The 15657-nt window shown below is 46.6% G+C and overlaps 1 protein-coding gene across 1 annotated transcript in view; it reads left to right on the forward strand.

Annotated features, from left to right (window-relative positions):
- Positions 1-15657, forward strand: part of MYZAP (myocardial zonula adherens protein) — a 51562-nt gene that overhangs the window by 15925 nt on the left and 19980 nt on the right. Inside the window, exons 3-6 of the mRNA XM_081831150.1 lie at positions 4429-4584; positions 8404-8496; positions 12206-12319; positions 15309-15461. Coding sequence (XP_081687276.1) covers positions 4429-4584; positions 8404-8496; positions 12206-12319; positions 15309-15461 — 516 coding nt within the window. The remainder of the gene's footprint in view (positions 1-4428; positions 4585-8403; positions 8497-12205; positions 12320-15308; positions 15462-15657) is intronic.

Raw genomic sequence — 15657 nt, forward strand, 5'->3', positions numbered from 1 at the left:
AAGTTGGGTATTCATCCTTTCTGATGGCTGAGTAATATTCCACTGTATATATGGACCACGTCTTCTTTATCCATTTATCTGTTGAAGGGCATCTCGGCTCTTTCCACAGTTTGGCTATTGCGGACATTGCTGCTATGAACATTGGGGTGCATATGGCCCTTCTTTTCACTACATCTGTGTCTTTGGGGTAAATACCCAGTAGTGCAATTGCTGGGTCATAGGGTAGCTCTATTTATAAATTTTTGAGGAACCTCCACACTGTTTTCCAAAGTGGCTGTACCAACTTGCATTCCCACCAACAGTGTAAGAGAAAAACCCCAACTTTTAATTACAGAGAATTTCAAACATATACAAAAGGAGACTGAATGGTGTGATGAATCACTGACCCTTCACCCAGCCCCAGAGCCCTCAACCCAGGCTCAGTCCGGCCCGGTCTGTACTCTCATCCGCTTCCTCCACCCTGTATCCCAGATATCGTAAATATTTAAGCATGTTTCTCTGAAAGATAAAGGCTATCTCTTAATACAATCACAATGCTGTTATCATGCCTAAAAAACTAATATTTATCTTATAGGGAGATATTTTAAAGGACCTGAGAGGAAAAATATTTTGCCACAGATACTGTGCTAAACATGTCAACTCTTTTTTCTGTTTTTTTCTGTGTTCTCCAGTTTTTCACCAAAAGCATACTGACATTTTGTCAGAACGATAGCAGTCTTGGGCTCCTTTGCAACTCCTCTGGGTAGAGATTTTATGACCGGGGCAAACATCAGCTCCCTGTCCCTCCATCTAAGAAGAGCAGAGGATGTTCCCTTCAGCTGGACCATATTTACATAATCTGGAAAAGTCCCCGGAATTTCTTCTAACTTCTAAAGCTCCCTCTCCATTTAGCAAATATCTATTGAGAAATTCATTGTCAGTCACTTAGGTGTCAGAGACTGTGATGGAAAAGAAGACCAATAAGGCCCGGTGGATGGGCGAGCAGGCCTTCCATATAGGATGATACTAATAGGCACTGTGTTATGGTTGTGGTGAAGGTGTAGGGACCTAACCAGTCTGAATGAAGATGTCCTTGAGGGAGAGACATTGCAGCCCAGCAGTGAGCACTGCACACAGAGGGAATGGCCCGTGTCATGCCCTGTGACAAGAAGGAGGTTGACTGATAAAGGAACAGAAGGGAGGTGGGGGGGCCGGCGCAGAGGGGAAGATGGCGCCCAGGAGGCTGGACAGGAGCCTCCACATGCTGAGCCTGCCTCTTCCCAGTGGCCCCGACCACTGGGTCCGGGGCCCCGGCTCTTGGCTTCCCTGCCCCTGAGGTCTGGGCTACCACATGGAGATGTGAGATTCCATTTCACTCCTGACTCGTAGCTATTTTGAAGGCTTTGTGGTCAAAGGGAAGAGCTTAGATTTGGGAAGATGTACTCAGGCACTTGAATGTCGCCACCTTGGGAGAACTAATAATATTTATGTGGTAGGGTTACGGTGGGGATTAAAGAAGATGCTGTGTAATAAAAGAGACAACCAGTATTTGTCCCCTGCTCGCTCTTCATAAACAGTGCCGCAGCTGCTCACGCTGCCTCGGGAACCCTCTCGGTGTGGAGCGGCCCGGGAGGACGGCCCTGCTCCTGACCAGAGTCCTGGGCCGGGCCCCTCTCTGGGCTCTATTATTTATCCTTGGCTTTGTAGTAATTTTTTAGTTTTTTGAAAACTGAAATGAAAGTTATTCATTCAAAAATAACACCCCCCCCCTTTTTTTTTCTGGCTAAAAATCAGACCTACAGAAGCATAAGGGGAAAAAAAATGAAATCCCGTTTCAACTGAGGCCACTGGTATTAAAAGTCTGGATTCCGTCCTTCTAGATGTTTTATGCACACAAACATACATTTTATTTATTTATTTTTTTAAAGATTTTATTTATTTGTTTGACAGAGAGAGACACAGTGAGAGAGGGAACACAAGCAGAGGGAGTGGGAGAGGGAGAAGCAGGCCTCCTGCGGAGCAGGGAGCCCGATGCGGGGCTCGATCCCAGGACCCTGGGATCGTGACCTGAGCCGAAGGCAGACGCTTAACGACTGAGCCACCCAGGCGCCCCACAAACATACATTTTAAAAACAAAACCCAAGAATATGGAAATGACCGGTTTTTACTTCACAGACCTTCGATGTCTTTCCACGCGTAACTGTTAGAGCCACCACGTCTAGAGCTGTGTTTCGCACACCTCGTTGTGTTGTCTGTGACATTGTGTGTGTCCTCCTCCACGGGTGCTGGTCCTCATCCCTCCGCTGGGCAGGGAGGCACAGCCCTCTGTATGCGGCCACCTGCGTGTTTTCCTGAAAGCCGGTCCATCTGGGACAGACTTGACTTGCAGAAAAGCCTTTCAGCCAAGCCTCCTGTCCTCAGCAGCTTGTTTTTCAGGAACTGGGTGGAGACTGACTGAAAGAGCATGCTTTTGTTGCCTGGTATGTGGGGAGTTGCAGTAGAGCTTTTCCTCTTCCTAATTATATGTCTGGGAAACTGGGGGTCTGGAATCCCAGCTTGTCACTCCACCAAGGGCCATGGAACAGCCTCTCCGCCTAAATTTATATACAAATTTCAAGAGTTGCCTTAATGCCTGTGGGAGCCAAGCACCAGGGACTCAAGCGGAATCATTTTCTGGAAGCAGATACAGAGTGTCACAACCCGTCATATCCCATCTCTTGCCAAATACGTAGCGAAGGGTGGGAAGCAATGGATGTTTCGTTTTCTAGTTTTTTTCTTTTTTTTTTTTTAAAGCTCCCATCCTAGACAGACAGACAATACAAATGGGTATAAAGAAAGAATTGAAAGATGTTCTGATACCCAGTACCCCTGCCCCGCCATGCTGTCCCCTCCTTAGAGGTCATTACTATTAATAATTTGTCATGTATCTTTTTAGACCCTTCTCTGACAAACTTTAAATGAATGGGATCATAAAGTTTTTATTCTGACCAAATGAATGATTTTAAAATGCAAATTACGATTTTGTATGCCAAAAATATTTTGCAGGTGCATGGAAGGAATTTATGCAATGGTGGTTTAAAAATTAGTGGGAGGGGCACCTGCGTGGCTCATTTGGTTGGGCATCCGACTCCTGATTTCAGTTCAGGTTGTGATCTCAGGGTTGTGGAATCGAGCCCTGAGTTCGGCTCCGCACAGAGTCTGCTTGAGAATCTCTCCCTCTCCTTCTGTCCCTCCCTCACTCATGTTTCCCCCCGCTCCAAATAAATAAATGAAATCTTAAAAAAATAAAAAATTAGTGGGAGAGCAGAGTTGCCATTATGGAATTCAGGCTTCTGTACTGTGATTATCAAGGTACCAGGGTCAGCCCCAGGGGAGACTGGATGTAGGTTGGTTTGTCTATGAAGTCTCAGTCCCTGGTTTTGTCCTGCCCTTCCTTCTCCCTCATGGGGGCTCTTACTCTGGCCTCCTGCACCTAACAAAGCCTGCAGTATGGGGAGGTATACTTCGTGTCATAGAATCGGCCTTGAATCTGGGTATGTGGCTGGAAGCAAGTTATTTAACCTCTCTGAACTTTGGTTTTCTCAGCTATCAAATGGAGAGGCTCATCGCTCTGTCCCAGAGTGGTCGTAAAGATTCAGCGTGCTAAGGAACGTATCTGGCTTATGGTAGAAGCTGAACAAATCTTAATTTCCCTTTCTCGGGCTTCTTGAGCCTTCATTCTATAAAGGTGTGTTAGGACTTGGACATATTACCCCTTCCCAAGGGCGTTTGCATTTCAACACTGATCAAAGCTTTAGGTGAAGGAATTAAGGTGCTGGAAGGTTCTTTTGCCTGGCTTTTCAGAAATATTTCATGAATGGTCACAACAGGTTGTGTACTCATCCCCCCACCCTCCTTTGCTCAGAGCTGGTCCAGGGTCAGTCCTACCCTCAGGGGACAATTTGGCTGCCAGAGGGCAGCCAGCATTCTTCCCCCAGTATCTCAACCTCATGCATTTCAAGGGTTGTATTTAGCGATGAGATTGAAGGTATCCAGAGGAACTGATATCACGGGGAAAAGCAGCATTACCAGGATACGAGGACTGTGAGAGTGCAGACACTTGCTCTTGTCCTGAGGGGATAACACAGGTCCATCTAGCACCTTCGTGAGAATGAGAAGGGCGCCCGTCCAGGCCGGAGGGGCCCTGCAGAGGCACTCTTAGGTGGGTGGATAGGGCTTCAGTAGAAATTTGAGAAAGATGCCCTTCCTCTAGGGCAAAAGCTGGCCCAGCCCAGGCCAGTTACAAGCGGGAGAAGGGTGAGCGGCTGGGTCTCCTCCGGCCTCTCCTTGCCACCCGGCTCCTCAGTGCCCGCACAGCCCGCATGCCCATACCCAGTGCACCCCTTCTCAGAGCTGCTCCCACGAGGCCTAAACAGTCATTATTATTTCCTCTTTTCTCCCTTCTTGAAGCACCCTGACCTAAGCAATGGGGAGCCAACCAGGAAACTTCCTCAGGGTGTTGTCTACGGCGTGGTGCGGAGATCGGATCCAAATGAGCAGAAAGAAATGGTGGTGTATGGGTGGTCCACCAACCAGCTGAAAGAAGAGATGAACTACATCAGAGACGTGAGTCATTTAAGGATGTTTGTTTGTTTTGTTTATACTCCTTTTGTAGCATGTGAGACGGTGGAGTGAATGTAATAAGGCCTTTTGGAAGAATTCCTAGCGTTAACCATTTTGGATGGAAATGTCTCTACATATCTTCACGGTAATGTTAAAGGTGCAGATGTAATTCTGCAGCGAGGTCTAGAGTGAACTGCTGGAGGTGACTAAGTAGGGATGCTCAGGAGACCAAATAACTCCCATCTTCCGTGTATAATATGGAGGCTTTTAAGTGATCTTTGCTTATTATGTTGGACACTCCATTCCCAGCACCTGAGTTTCAAAAACTGTATACATTTGGTTGCTTTTGGCTGTAAGGAACAGAGAAGCCAACTCAGAAAGGAAATTTGTCTCCTGTGGGGATACGTGTAGGGGTAGGTAGGCTCTGACCAGGGCATGCCCAGGCTCCAGTCCTACTTGTCTGAGTTTCCCTTGGTTCTGGCCTTCAGCTTCAGGCTCGTGGCATCATCTGAAAATATCATGGTGTCTTGAGGAAGAAAAGAGGCCACTCACCTCTGGTTTCTTTTTAGAGGCCCTTTATTAGGCTTCTCCTCATGTCTCATTGGCCAGGGTTGGGTCACATGCCCATTCCCAATCCATCCCTGGATGGATCCCCTGGCGAGGGGAGTGAAATTGATTATGGCTGGTTCAGACCAATCAGTTATGTTGAAACAGATGCTGAGAAGTCAAACAGAGTAGACACTGTCCATCTCAGGCCAATCAATGTCATTTCTTTGTGTTTAATATTACATTTCTTGGGGCGCCTGGGTGGCTCAGTTGGTTAAGCGACTGCCTTCGGCTCAGGTCATGATCCTGGAGTCCCTGGATCGAGTCCCGCATTGGGCTCCCTGCTCGGCAGGGAGCCTGCTTCTCCCTCTGACCCTCCCCCCTCTCATGTGCTCGCTCTCTCTCATTCTCTCTCTCTCAAATAAATAAAATCTTTTAAAAAAAATATTACATTTCTTAATTTTTTAATTACACACTTTTTTCAAAGAAATTTGGAAAATATAAAAATGTATAATAAGAAAATAAAACCATCCATAATTCCATCATTTAATTAGAACTGTGGTTAAGGAACATTTCCTTCTAAATTTTTTATTTCTTTTCATCTGTGTCTCCATCCATCCATCCATCCATCCATCCATCCATCCATCCATCACCATTCCTTTTTAGTTCTTTGGCCTCCCAATGCCTTTGTTGACCAAATCAGTGTGATTAGATGGAGAGGGAATGAGTTTCTCTGACACTGATGAGCCCTGAGCACCAGCCTGTGGACTAGAAAGTGCTCATGAGAAGCAGAACAGTGTGGGGCAGTGGGGTATCCCCTGGACCTCGGTTCAGTGTCCATCTCTGTGTTCGGCCCAGCCAAGCTTTTATTCTCCCCGGGCTTCAGTTTTTTCCTGTATAGATTGTGGAGGTTGGGAGGGGACCCCTGAAGTCAAAACTGCCAGCTTTTTATTTGGAGTGTTTGCAGAGAAGACACAAAGTCATGTTGTCAGCTTTCGTATGGATTTTTTAAAAGAACATTTCTTATCAAATATTAAAAATAATAAATATTTTGAGCACCTTCTTTCATGAGTCTTGAAAGATTTGGATACTTACATAATTAAAAAGGAATAAAAACATCTTGTCTTAATTGAAAGTAATAATGATAAATGCTTAACAGAGAAAATGAAGGAAAACCAAAAAAGGTACACAAAAGCACAGGACAAGTGTGACAACCATCAGCCTCAAATCCCCAGTCATCCTACTCTGCAAATATTATTTTTAATCATTTTTCCTATATAAAAGCAACTTGAACATTCCTAGTCTCCCCTGTTTTTCTCGTGGAAATACTTAGTCCCTTCTCATATGTCTTAGATAACATGATACTGCTTTAGAGGTAAACCTTTGAAGCAGAGCTGAGAGTTGCCAGTTGCCCAAGACACAAACAGCAGGTGGAGGCTGGTTGTGAACCAGGGATGACATGTGCCTAGGACACAGGGGTGGTTCTGACCTGAATTACCAGCCTCCACTGGGACCTGCAACTTAAAGTTAATTTCCAGGTCCCACCTTCTATAGGTGACTTCAGATCCATCCCTGGCCTGCTTATCCCTAAGCACGTTTAGGGGATTGTTGGTTCTCTCTTGCCATGAGTGACTCTGGCCCAGCTGGTTTCCTGAAGTATTTGCCACCCGGCTTGAGAGCCGGCCCACTGCGCCCTGGTGAGCAGCAGGAGCACCAACTCAGGGCCACGGTGAAAGCCATTCTGTCTGCCCAGAGTGAAGAGTTGTGTTTTGGGCCTCATTTTCCCAAAATGTTTGTAGATAACAGCACAAAAGTAGACTCTGTTATCAGAATTCGTTTAGGGAAAGCTTGGCACCTTAACTTAGACCCCGCTGCCGAAATCTTCACCAAGATGCAGTCAGCCCTAATAAACATGCAGTCTGATTTAAAACCATGTGCTGGCTATGCAAATACAGCTTCAGGGTGAAGTCTCTGCCCCTCCCATGCTGTCCCCTACATACCCCTTATCCCAAGCAACTGCTGCCTTCCAGCCCTTTCTGCGGTGGAAGTTCTGGAGCTCTCTGCAGAGGGCTCCCTTGATTCTTCTTTTCTATTTGAGGACCGCTGAGCTCTCCACCAGAGGGGCAGCAGAAGGGAGGAGATAGGGTCAAGGTTTCTTTTGTTTTTATTCATAAAATTTTTAAGGACCTGGTTCCTCCTTCAGAAGCACTACTATAGAGGGACTTCATCAGTGGTTGTGTGAACAGGTGTCTAGGGCACCACCCTGACCTTTGTTATACTTCGTGCCTTGTGTGTTATTGGTGATTATCGAGGAACTAATGTTCAAATTTATGGTCTCTCTAAGCTCATACTTCCCTGCTGCATATTCCAGATATTTAATTGCTCTTTGGTAGTCAGAGCAGAGACAGGGAAAATTAGAGGTTGCTTTTTGGTTTAGGTTTTTTTGGTTCTCCTAGCCACCTGTTTATAGAATCGACTTGTTATAAATTTTCAACTTATAAGAATGCATGATAGGGGCGCCTGGGTGGCTCAGTCGTTAAGCGTCTGCCTTCAGCTCAGGTCATGATCCCAGGGTCCTGGGATCGAGCCCCGCATCGGGCTCCCTGCTCTGCGGGAAGCCTGCTTCTCCCTCTTCTACTCCCGCTGCTTGTGTTCCCTCTCTCGCTGTGTCTCTCTCTGTCAAATAAATAAATAAAATTAAAAAAAAAAAAAAAAAAGGAAGATAGGAAAAGGGGTAAGTCTTGCCTGAATGTGTTTTGATAGGTGATAGCTGAATTTCAACAAACCATTTTTTCTTCAGAGCTTATTATTTGGATAATTAACCTTTGTTAATAATTATAATAATATATAATCATGATGCATGTTTATTATTATTGGTATTATTTGGATAATTCTCTTGGCTTCTAACTAGATATTAGGAGTGATTTTCTCCCTTAATCTCCCAAACTGTCATGTTCTTTTTTTTTTTTTTTTAAAGATTTATTTATTTATTTGTCAGAGAGCGAGAGAGCACAAGCAGGGGGAGCGGCAGGCAGAGGGAGAAGCAGGCTCCTTTGCCTAGCAAGGAGCCCAGTGCGGGCCTCGATCCCAGGACTCTGGGATCATGACCTGAGTTGAAGGCAGACGCTTAACTGACTGAGCCACCCAGGCGTCCCCCAAACTGTCATGTTCTTAAAATTGTTTTTTTTGTGGGGCCCTCCTGTCATTTGGGTTTCAGCAAACCTCACATGAAAATGTTATAGCTTGATCTCTAACTAGCATCTTTATGGGCTGCAGGTGAGAGCCACTTTGGAAAAAGTAAGGAAGCGAATGTATGGAGACTATGACGAAATGAGACAGAAGATTCGACAGCTCACCCAGGAATTGTCAGTAAGTGAATATCTCAGTGACTTGGAAATATGGAGGGGTGGTAGGGCTTAGTACTCCCTCTGAGTGGCTGGTGCCTGAACATATTTGAGTTTATGATGTTCTTTGCGAGTGGAATCATATTTTAAATGAACTGAGGGAATTTTATCACAGAATTAAGTTTATTATTTAAAGGGATGTTTTTGTGGCAAGAATAATCTTTACATTCAAAGCATTCCCTCCACAGTCAGGGATAAGACGATGAAGCCAGCTATCATCGTTATGATTTACGATTGTACCTGAGAGACTAGCCAATGGAATTAAGCAAGAGAAATGAATTTAGAGGTATAAAAACTGGACAGGTAGATGTAAAACTGTCACTGTTACAAACTATATGATTATATACCCACAAGTGAACCAGTGAAAAATAAAAAACAACTATAAAAAACAATTTGGTAAGGTAGCAGGGTAAAAAAATTAATAGATACAAACAAATAGATTTCAGTATACGAAAAACAACTGGTAAGAAGAAATAAGAGCAACAGAAAACTACCAAATATCTAGGAGTAAACTGTACCAAGAGGAAAGACATACCATGTGCTTAGACAGGAAGCGCCAACTTTGTAAGACGTCAGTACTATTCAGGTTAATGTATGAATGTAATGTAACCGCATAAAAATACCAACAGATTTTATGTTGTTTCTACAACTGGACTAGATGATTCCAAAGTATACTGAAAATAAATATGAAGAGTTGAGGAAATTCTGGAAAAAAAATGCAATGAGGAAGACTAGCTCTATTAATAGTACAAGAAACTGAGAGAGCCTCAAAGATTAGGACAGTATCATATTGACACATAAATAAGCATCCATGAAAAAAGCCCAGAAATGTACACCAATATATGATAAATGTAGCAACTCAAATAAAGGGAGGGAAATGGACAAGTCAGTATATGCTGAGGGGACAACTTATATGCTGTCATGACAGACTTATATCTGGATGAATTCCAAAGAGATCAAAGACTTAAATTCTGAAGATAATATTTAAAAGTGCCAGAAGAAAACCTGTGTGAGTTCTTTTATACTCTTGAGATGGGGAAGGCTTTTTGTTACTCTGACATGAAATCCCAAAACCGCAAAAGAAAAGTTTCATAACTTTGACTACACTGAAATGAAAGATGTGTGCTGGCAAAAACACCAAAGTCCAATGAGAAACCTAGCAAAAATGATTGCCCTTCATATCCTAGATAACAGGCTAATTTTCTGAGTATTTAAAGAGTGTATAGGGCGCCTGGGTGGCTCAGTTGGTTAAGCGACTGCCTTCGGCTCAGGTCATGATCCTGGAGTCCCCGGAACGAGTCCCATATCGGGTTCCTTGCTCAGCAGGGGGTCTGCTTCTCCCTCTGACCCTCCCCCCTCTCATGTGCTCTCTCTCTCTCATTCTCTCTCTCAAATAAATAAATAAAAATCTTTAAAAAAAATAGTGTACAGACATCAAGAAGAAAAGGCCACAACTCATAAAAATAGGGAAGATATTTGTTATAGATAACTTTTAGTAAAAGAAGGATGAAGAGCTCTTAAATGTCTGACAGGATGCTCTGCCTCATTCTCAGTAAGAGAAAGTCAGTCAAACCATCCTGAGATGTAATTTTTACCTATGAGACTGGCATCCCTGTAGGAGCGGACAAGACACAATTAGCAGTGCTGTGGAGAACAGGCAGTTTGCTGGATAGGATATAATTCTGAATCCCTCTGAGGGTGAGCAGTTTGGCAGTATCTACAAAATTGCAAAGGCCTCTATCTTGTGACTTAGCAATTCTGTTCTGAAGAATGTATTCTGTAAACTCTCACATGTGAAATGACGTATGTATGAGCTTAGTTATCACAGCATTGTTTGCAACAGTAACAAGATTGGAGACCTAAATGTCCATCAAGAAGGGGAAAGTAAGGGATGTCTGGGTGGCTCAGTCATTAAGCGTGTGCCTTCGGCTTAGGTCATGATCCCAGGGTCCTGGGATCGAGCCCCACATCAGGCTCCCTTACTTGGCGGGAAGCCTGCTTCTCCCTCTCCCACTCCCCCTGCTTGTGTTTCCTCTCTTGCTGAGTCTCTCTCTGTCAAATAAAAAAAAAAAAATCTTAAAGGGGAAAGTAAAATAAATTACCACTATACAATAGAATACACAGAATTAAAAAAAAAAAAGGGGGGCGCCCGGGTAGCTCAGTCAGCTGAGCATTAGACTCTTGATTTCTGCTCAGGTCGTGATCTCAGAGTTGTGGGATTGAGCCCTGCGTCAGGCTCTGCGCTGTGTATGGAGTGTGCTTAAGGCTTAAGTCTCTCTCCCTTTGCCCTCCCCCCTGCCCCCCCATTCTCGCTCTAAAAATAAATAAATAAATCTTTTAAAAAAATGAGGGAGGAGGAGGTGGAGGGGGAGGAGGAGGGAATGGGAGAGGGGGAGGTAAGAATAAAAAGAGCAAGTAAGCTCCTCAGAAAGAGATACGGAAAGATTTCAAAGATACAGAGTAGATGGTAAAAAAAAAAAAAAAAAGGAAGATACAAGGAAATATGTACAGTGAGCTACCACTTGTGTAAAACAGGAGGGGAAAATAAGTATGGTTAGATAGTTCTGTGGATGCAAAAGTAGTTACTAGAAGGATAATCAAGAAACCAATTAACCGTGATTCTTAGTTGAGGGGCAGAGCGGGCCAGGTGGTACCTGAGCAGATGGGACACGAGTGATTGATTTATTTTAGTGTCTACCTTTTATATTTTGTAAATGTTTGAACTACGTGAAGGTATTACTTTCAAATTTAAGAAAAAATAACATTCCTCTGGTTTAAACAAGCTAATGCCCGTGAGGAAAGAAAATGTTTTTTATGCTTGTGATTCATAATGTTGAAGAAAAAAAAGTGCACGTATATATGACACACTTTCCATAAAGGTGAGTATCTGCAGGAAGGAAGCACGGCTGAACAGTCGTGCCTTAGGGTTTGGCGCGTGGCTTGGCTGGGAGATGACCCGCTGAAGAGCGAGCCACGGCCTTGATTCCAGGGGTGCGGGCGGATAAACGCGCCACGGCCGCCCAGCCCGTTCCCACGGGCCCGCGGGGACAGGCCCCCCCACAGGCCACCGCCCGTTCCGTGGGCCCCCACACCCCACAGGCGTCCACCCGTGAGCCCACCCCGCGCCCTTACCCCTACTTCCCCGGCCTCCGGCTGCGGTATGGCCGGCCCTTCTTGCACGTCTGGCGTGACCCCGCTGGAACTCTCGCTGCTGAACGCGTCTCCGACGTGCTGCACACGCACGCCCGGCAGGGACCACGCAAGGGCGCGGCAGCCCCAGAACGTGCTGGAGAAGGGTGGGAGCCGCCCGCGTGTTCCTTCTGTGGTGAGTAGGAAGAGCAGGCTGGCAGGAGAAGATGTTCCAGCTGGGTCCTAGGCGCAGCAGCGCCCCTTCTCAGCTGCTGGTGCGCAAATCCCTGACCTCCTCGGATTCGGTTCCCTCCACCATATAAAGCGGGGTGTTCTGGCTGCCGCATGCGTGGTGAGGACCAAGCGAGGCCCTGCGGGGGGGACATGTGAAGGAAGAGGGTTCATGTCTTTCCCCTCTCTGGGTCATGCCGATGTTGACTTTGTAACCTTAAGCTCTACTTGAACTATCAGGTGAAGGTTCTAGCCTAACCGAAGCTTGTTGCGGGTATATATGGTTTTGTGTAACCACCTCATCCTCTGCCCAGGCTTCCCAGGCTCGGCAGGAGTATCTCGAGAATCACATCCAGACGCAGTCGTCGGCCCTGGACAGTTTTAATGCCACGAACTCAGCCTTAACGTCGGACTCCATCGGCCTGCAGGTACTCATCTGCTCACCGTTAGCCCGGGGCCCTCTGTTGCGGGGCAGGCACGCCTCACCAGGTGTGGGCCCTGTGCGTTTGTAGAAAAGCAAGTCACGGGATGTCTTCAGATCATTATGCGGGATCCTTCAGGCACGGTCACAGTAAAGACCCCGCCAGGACGTGAAGGGAGTGAAAGGAAGTGCTTCCAAGAGGAGGCTCTTAACCTTTGAGTTGAATTTGTTTTTGCCTTTGTTAAAACGCGAGTTTAGATCCTGAGCTCCATGCTAGAGGTGGCCCTTTCTCCAGCAGGTACCCGAGTGGGTCTTAAGTGTCAGTGCCTAGAACTGCACATCAGCCCCTGCTCCTTGCAGCCCCGGTTTCAGGAAGTCCCACCCAGGCACGGGAAAGACAGACTTAATCACAGGCGGTCTCTAGTCACGCGTGGCCAGGAGCTCCCAGGGGCTGTGAAGCACGTTTGCCTAACTTAGAAATTATTTCGCAAGAAAAGAAATCCTACGCGAGCCGACAGGGAAGCAGAGAGACTCAGGATCCTCCAGATGTGTGTTGTCAATCCGCTTCCACTTCCGGAGGATTGCTCTCGTGAGTAATCTGATTTGCTGGGAGCTCACCAGGCCAGTGCCACCCACTGTCACCTTCCAGCCAAGTCCTGCATCTCCTATGCAAATTAACCTGAAAGTGTTCAGGACAGAGTGTTACATTCACCAGAACCCGCTTCCTTGGCTTTAGTTTCCAGATATAACAGTCGTTTCTGCCTCGCCTCCAAGTTCATTTGGTTCTTATCTTTTTACCCTCCTCTTAAAGGTCCCACGGCTATTACTGTCCTTCCCTGTTCTACGTAAATGACTTGTCAGATAAACAGATTTTCATGTTGGGATCATCCCCTTCCCCATGGACCTAAGGTCCAGTAACAGCTGGTAGAGCAGCAGTGCCAACCACAGAGTGGGCGCCGCAGTGAGCCCCGGTGGCTGGGAGGCCACTTCTGGTGGGGTCTCGGAGCCTCACCCTTTTCCTGGTCCTTCTTAGTGCACGCCCGGTTTCCCCTGGCCTCAGGCCTGGCCCTGCTCTGGGTCTGGTTTAGTCAGTAGCCTTGGCTTTCCCTTCCTCCTGCCATCCAGAGGGGTTGGCCAGGTCCCTTTCCTTCTCTCTGGGGCATCTTCTCACTCCCTGCTAACTGGGAGATGCCGCACCTCCCCTGAGCTCAGACCTGGTTGGTACGGGTACTGACTTTCTGGTTTTTCTTCCCCACCGTTACTTCCGATCTGCCATCCCACTGGCGCCCCAGGCCGTGAGGTCAGCGTTACAACAGGGTCAGCGGTGACCCAGGTACCCTGACTGGTTCCTAGTTATGGTCCAGCCTCTTGGCCTGGGGCAGACCGAGGAGCTTTATCATGAAAAGATTAAAAACTATTGTTAAAAAGAAGAAGAAGGAGAAAAAGGAGAAAAGAAAGGCACCATATCACAGCCAGGAAATTCAAGTGAGTCTGAAGATAGTTGGTTTCTTAATTCTGCAAGGCCCTGACCTCTCCCATTGCCCAGACGGTCCCATGTTCATTATTATTGACCGTGAGACCAGACCCTTGGTTTGATTTCAAAGAATGTCAGAACGGGAAGGAACTGCTGATCTCCAGTCCCCTTGTTTTATGGATCAACAAGCTGAGGCCAGCAGAGAGAAACGACTGGAACGAGGTGTCTAGCTTCTAGCTAGTAGCAGAGCCAGGGTTAGAACGCTGGTCTCTGGGTCCAGATGTAGGCTCATGAGCACAAGAGTTGTATCTGTAAAGCCAGTGGGCCTTGGAGGGGGGTGGTGGGGCCAGGTGGTTTCTAAAGCCCGTTGCAGCTCAAATATTTTCTGATTCTGTGCTTCCAAATGGCTTCTGTATATTCTTTAATATCAGTGTACCTCCATCAAAAGTCTTTTCTCCTGATTCAAGGAGGTTTTTTTATCCAAAGGGGAGGCTAAGGACTTGAGGAAGCTTCAGGGACTGATCATCTACAAAGAGGACAAAGGTGTTAGAAAATGGGTCCAACACCAGCGTTTCCACGTCTAACTGAAAGTTGAGCGCGACTTGGGGAGGTGGTAGATGGTGCCCATATTCTGGTGCCCAGTGGTGAGAATTCGGGTTATGGAGGCCATTCTCTGTACGAGGAGTTAACCAAGTAGAATCCAAAGCATTAACTAAACACCAGCATGTATTTAATCGTTCTTGCTCCGGTGGGTGGCCTGGAGCAGTAATCAACAGGCTTCTGACGCTTGTCAGGCACCCCTCCGAGTCACCAGCCTCTGCTCCTGGTGCTCCTTCGTCGCCGCCGTGCTCTGCGAGGGGAGAGTGACGCCCTTGCGGCCATTACCAGCACCTCAGCCGTGCTATTCCGTGCTGACAGGCAGGCCACAAACACAGCAGTGATGGCCCCTTTAAGGAAGAAGGGCAGTATCTCCATTCTCCAAAACACGTTTTGTTTTTCGATTTTGTTGTGGGAATTTGAAAGATGCAGAAGACACAGGGAAGGAAACAGATATCCTCCGTAATCCTCCCACATTAGCGATAACCTATTATTTGGATTTTGGTGAAATTCATCCTAGTCTTTAAAAAAAGTTTCTCTGCATAAATACATTTGAACGAATGCTTATACATTTTCCTTCTCAAAATGGGATTTGTTCTAGCCTTACTATTTTCCCAAAACCCAATTTTTTTCTATGTGAAATGACGCATTATGAACATTTTTCCTTGGAAAGACTCCATTTTAGGCCGTTTCCGTCCATCCTAAGCAGTGGGCAGAGGCTCGCTGGGTGGGCAGAGCCTCGCTGACCTCTTGCCCACGGCTGGGGGGACCCTCCGCCCCCCAGACACCAGCGTCCCGGCTTGCAGCTGCCGGGGCCTGACCTCTCTCTCAATGGTTAATGGCAAAGGGATGTCCTGGTGCATGCCTCTGGCCATGTTTACTCACTTCACCGGATCTGGTTTTGATTTCTTTTTCGTGTCCCTAGAAAACCCTGGTGGATGTTACTTTGGAAAATAGCAGCATTAAGGATCAAATGAGAGATCTGCAGCAGACCTACGAAGCATCCATGGGCCAGCTGCAGGAAAAGCAGAGGCAGCTGGAGGTGGCGGAAGTTGAAAACCAGCTGCTGAAAATGAAGGTAAAGTGGGGGAGCTCTGATGTCCCCCTGACCCTTCTCTTCTTTCCCGTTTCTCCTCTTTCTTCCCATCTTCGGTAATTCCATCTCCTTTCCCACATTTTTGTGGCCAACTCCACAGGGCTGCGCTTGAGGGCACTGAGGGGGTTTCTGTGTTCGCTGCTGTCAGTCTAGATTGGGGTGCCCCGTGAAGACCCCC

The sequence above is a fragment of the Leptonychotes weddellii genome, chromosome 9 (genome assembly GCF_054177405.1).
Source record: "Leptonychotes weddellii isolate Sample4059 chromosome 9, ASM5417740v2, whole genome shotgun sequence".
Lineage (NCBI taxonomy): Eukaryota > Metazoa > Chordata > Mammalia > Carnivora > Phocidae > Leptonychotes > Leptonychotes weddellii.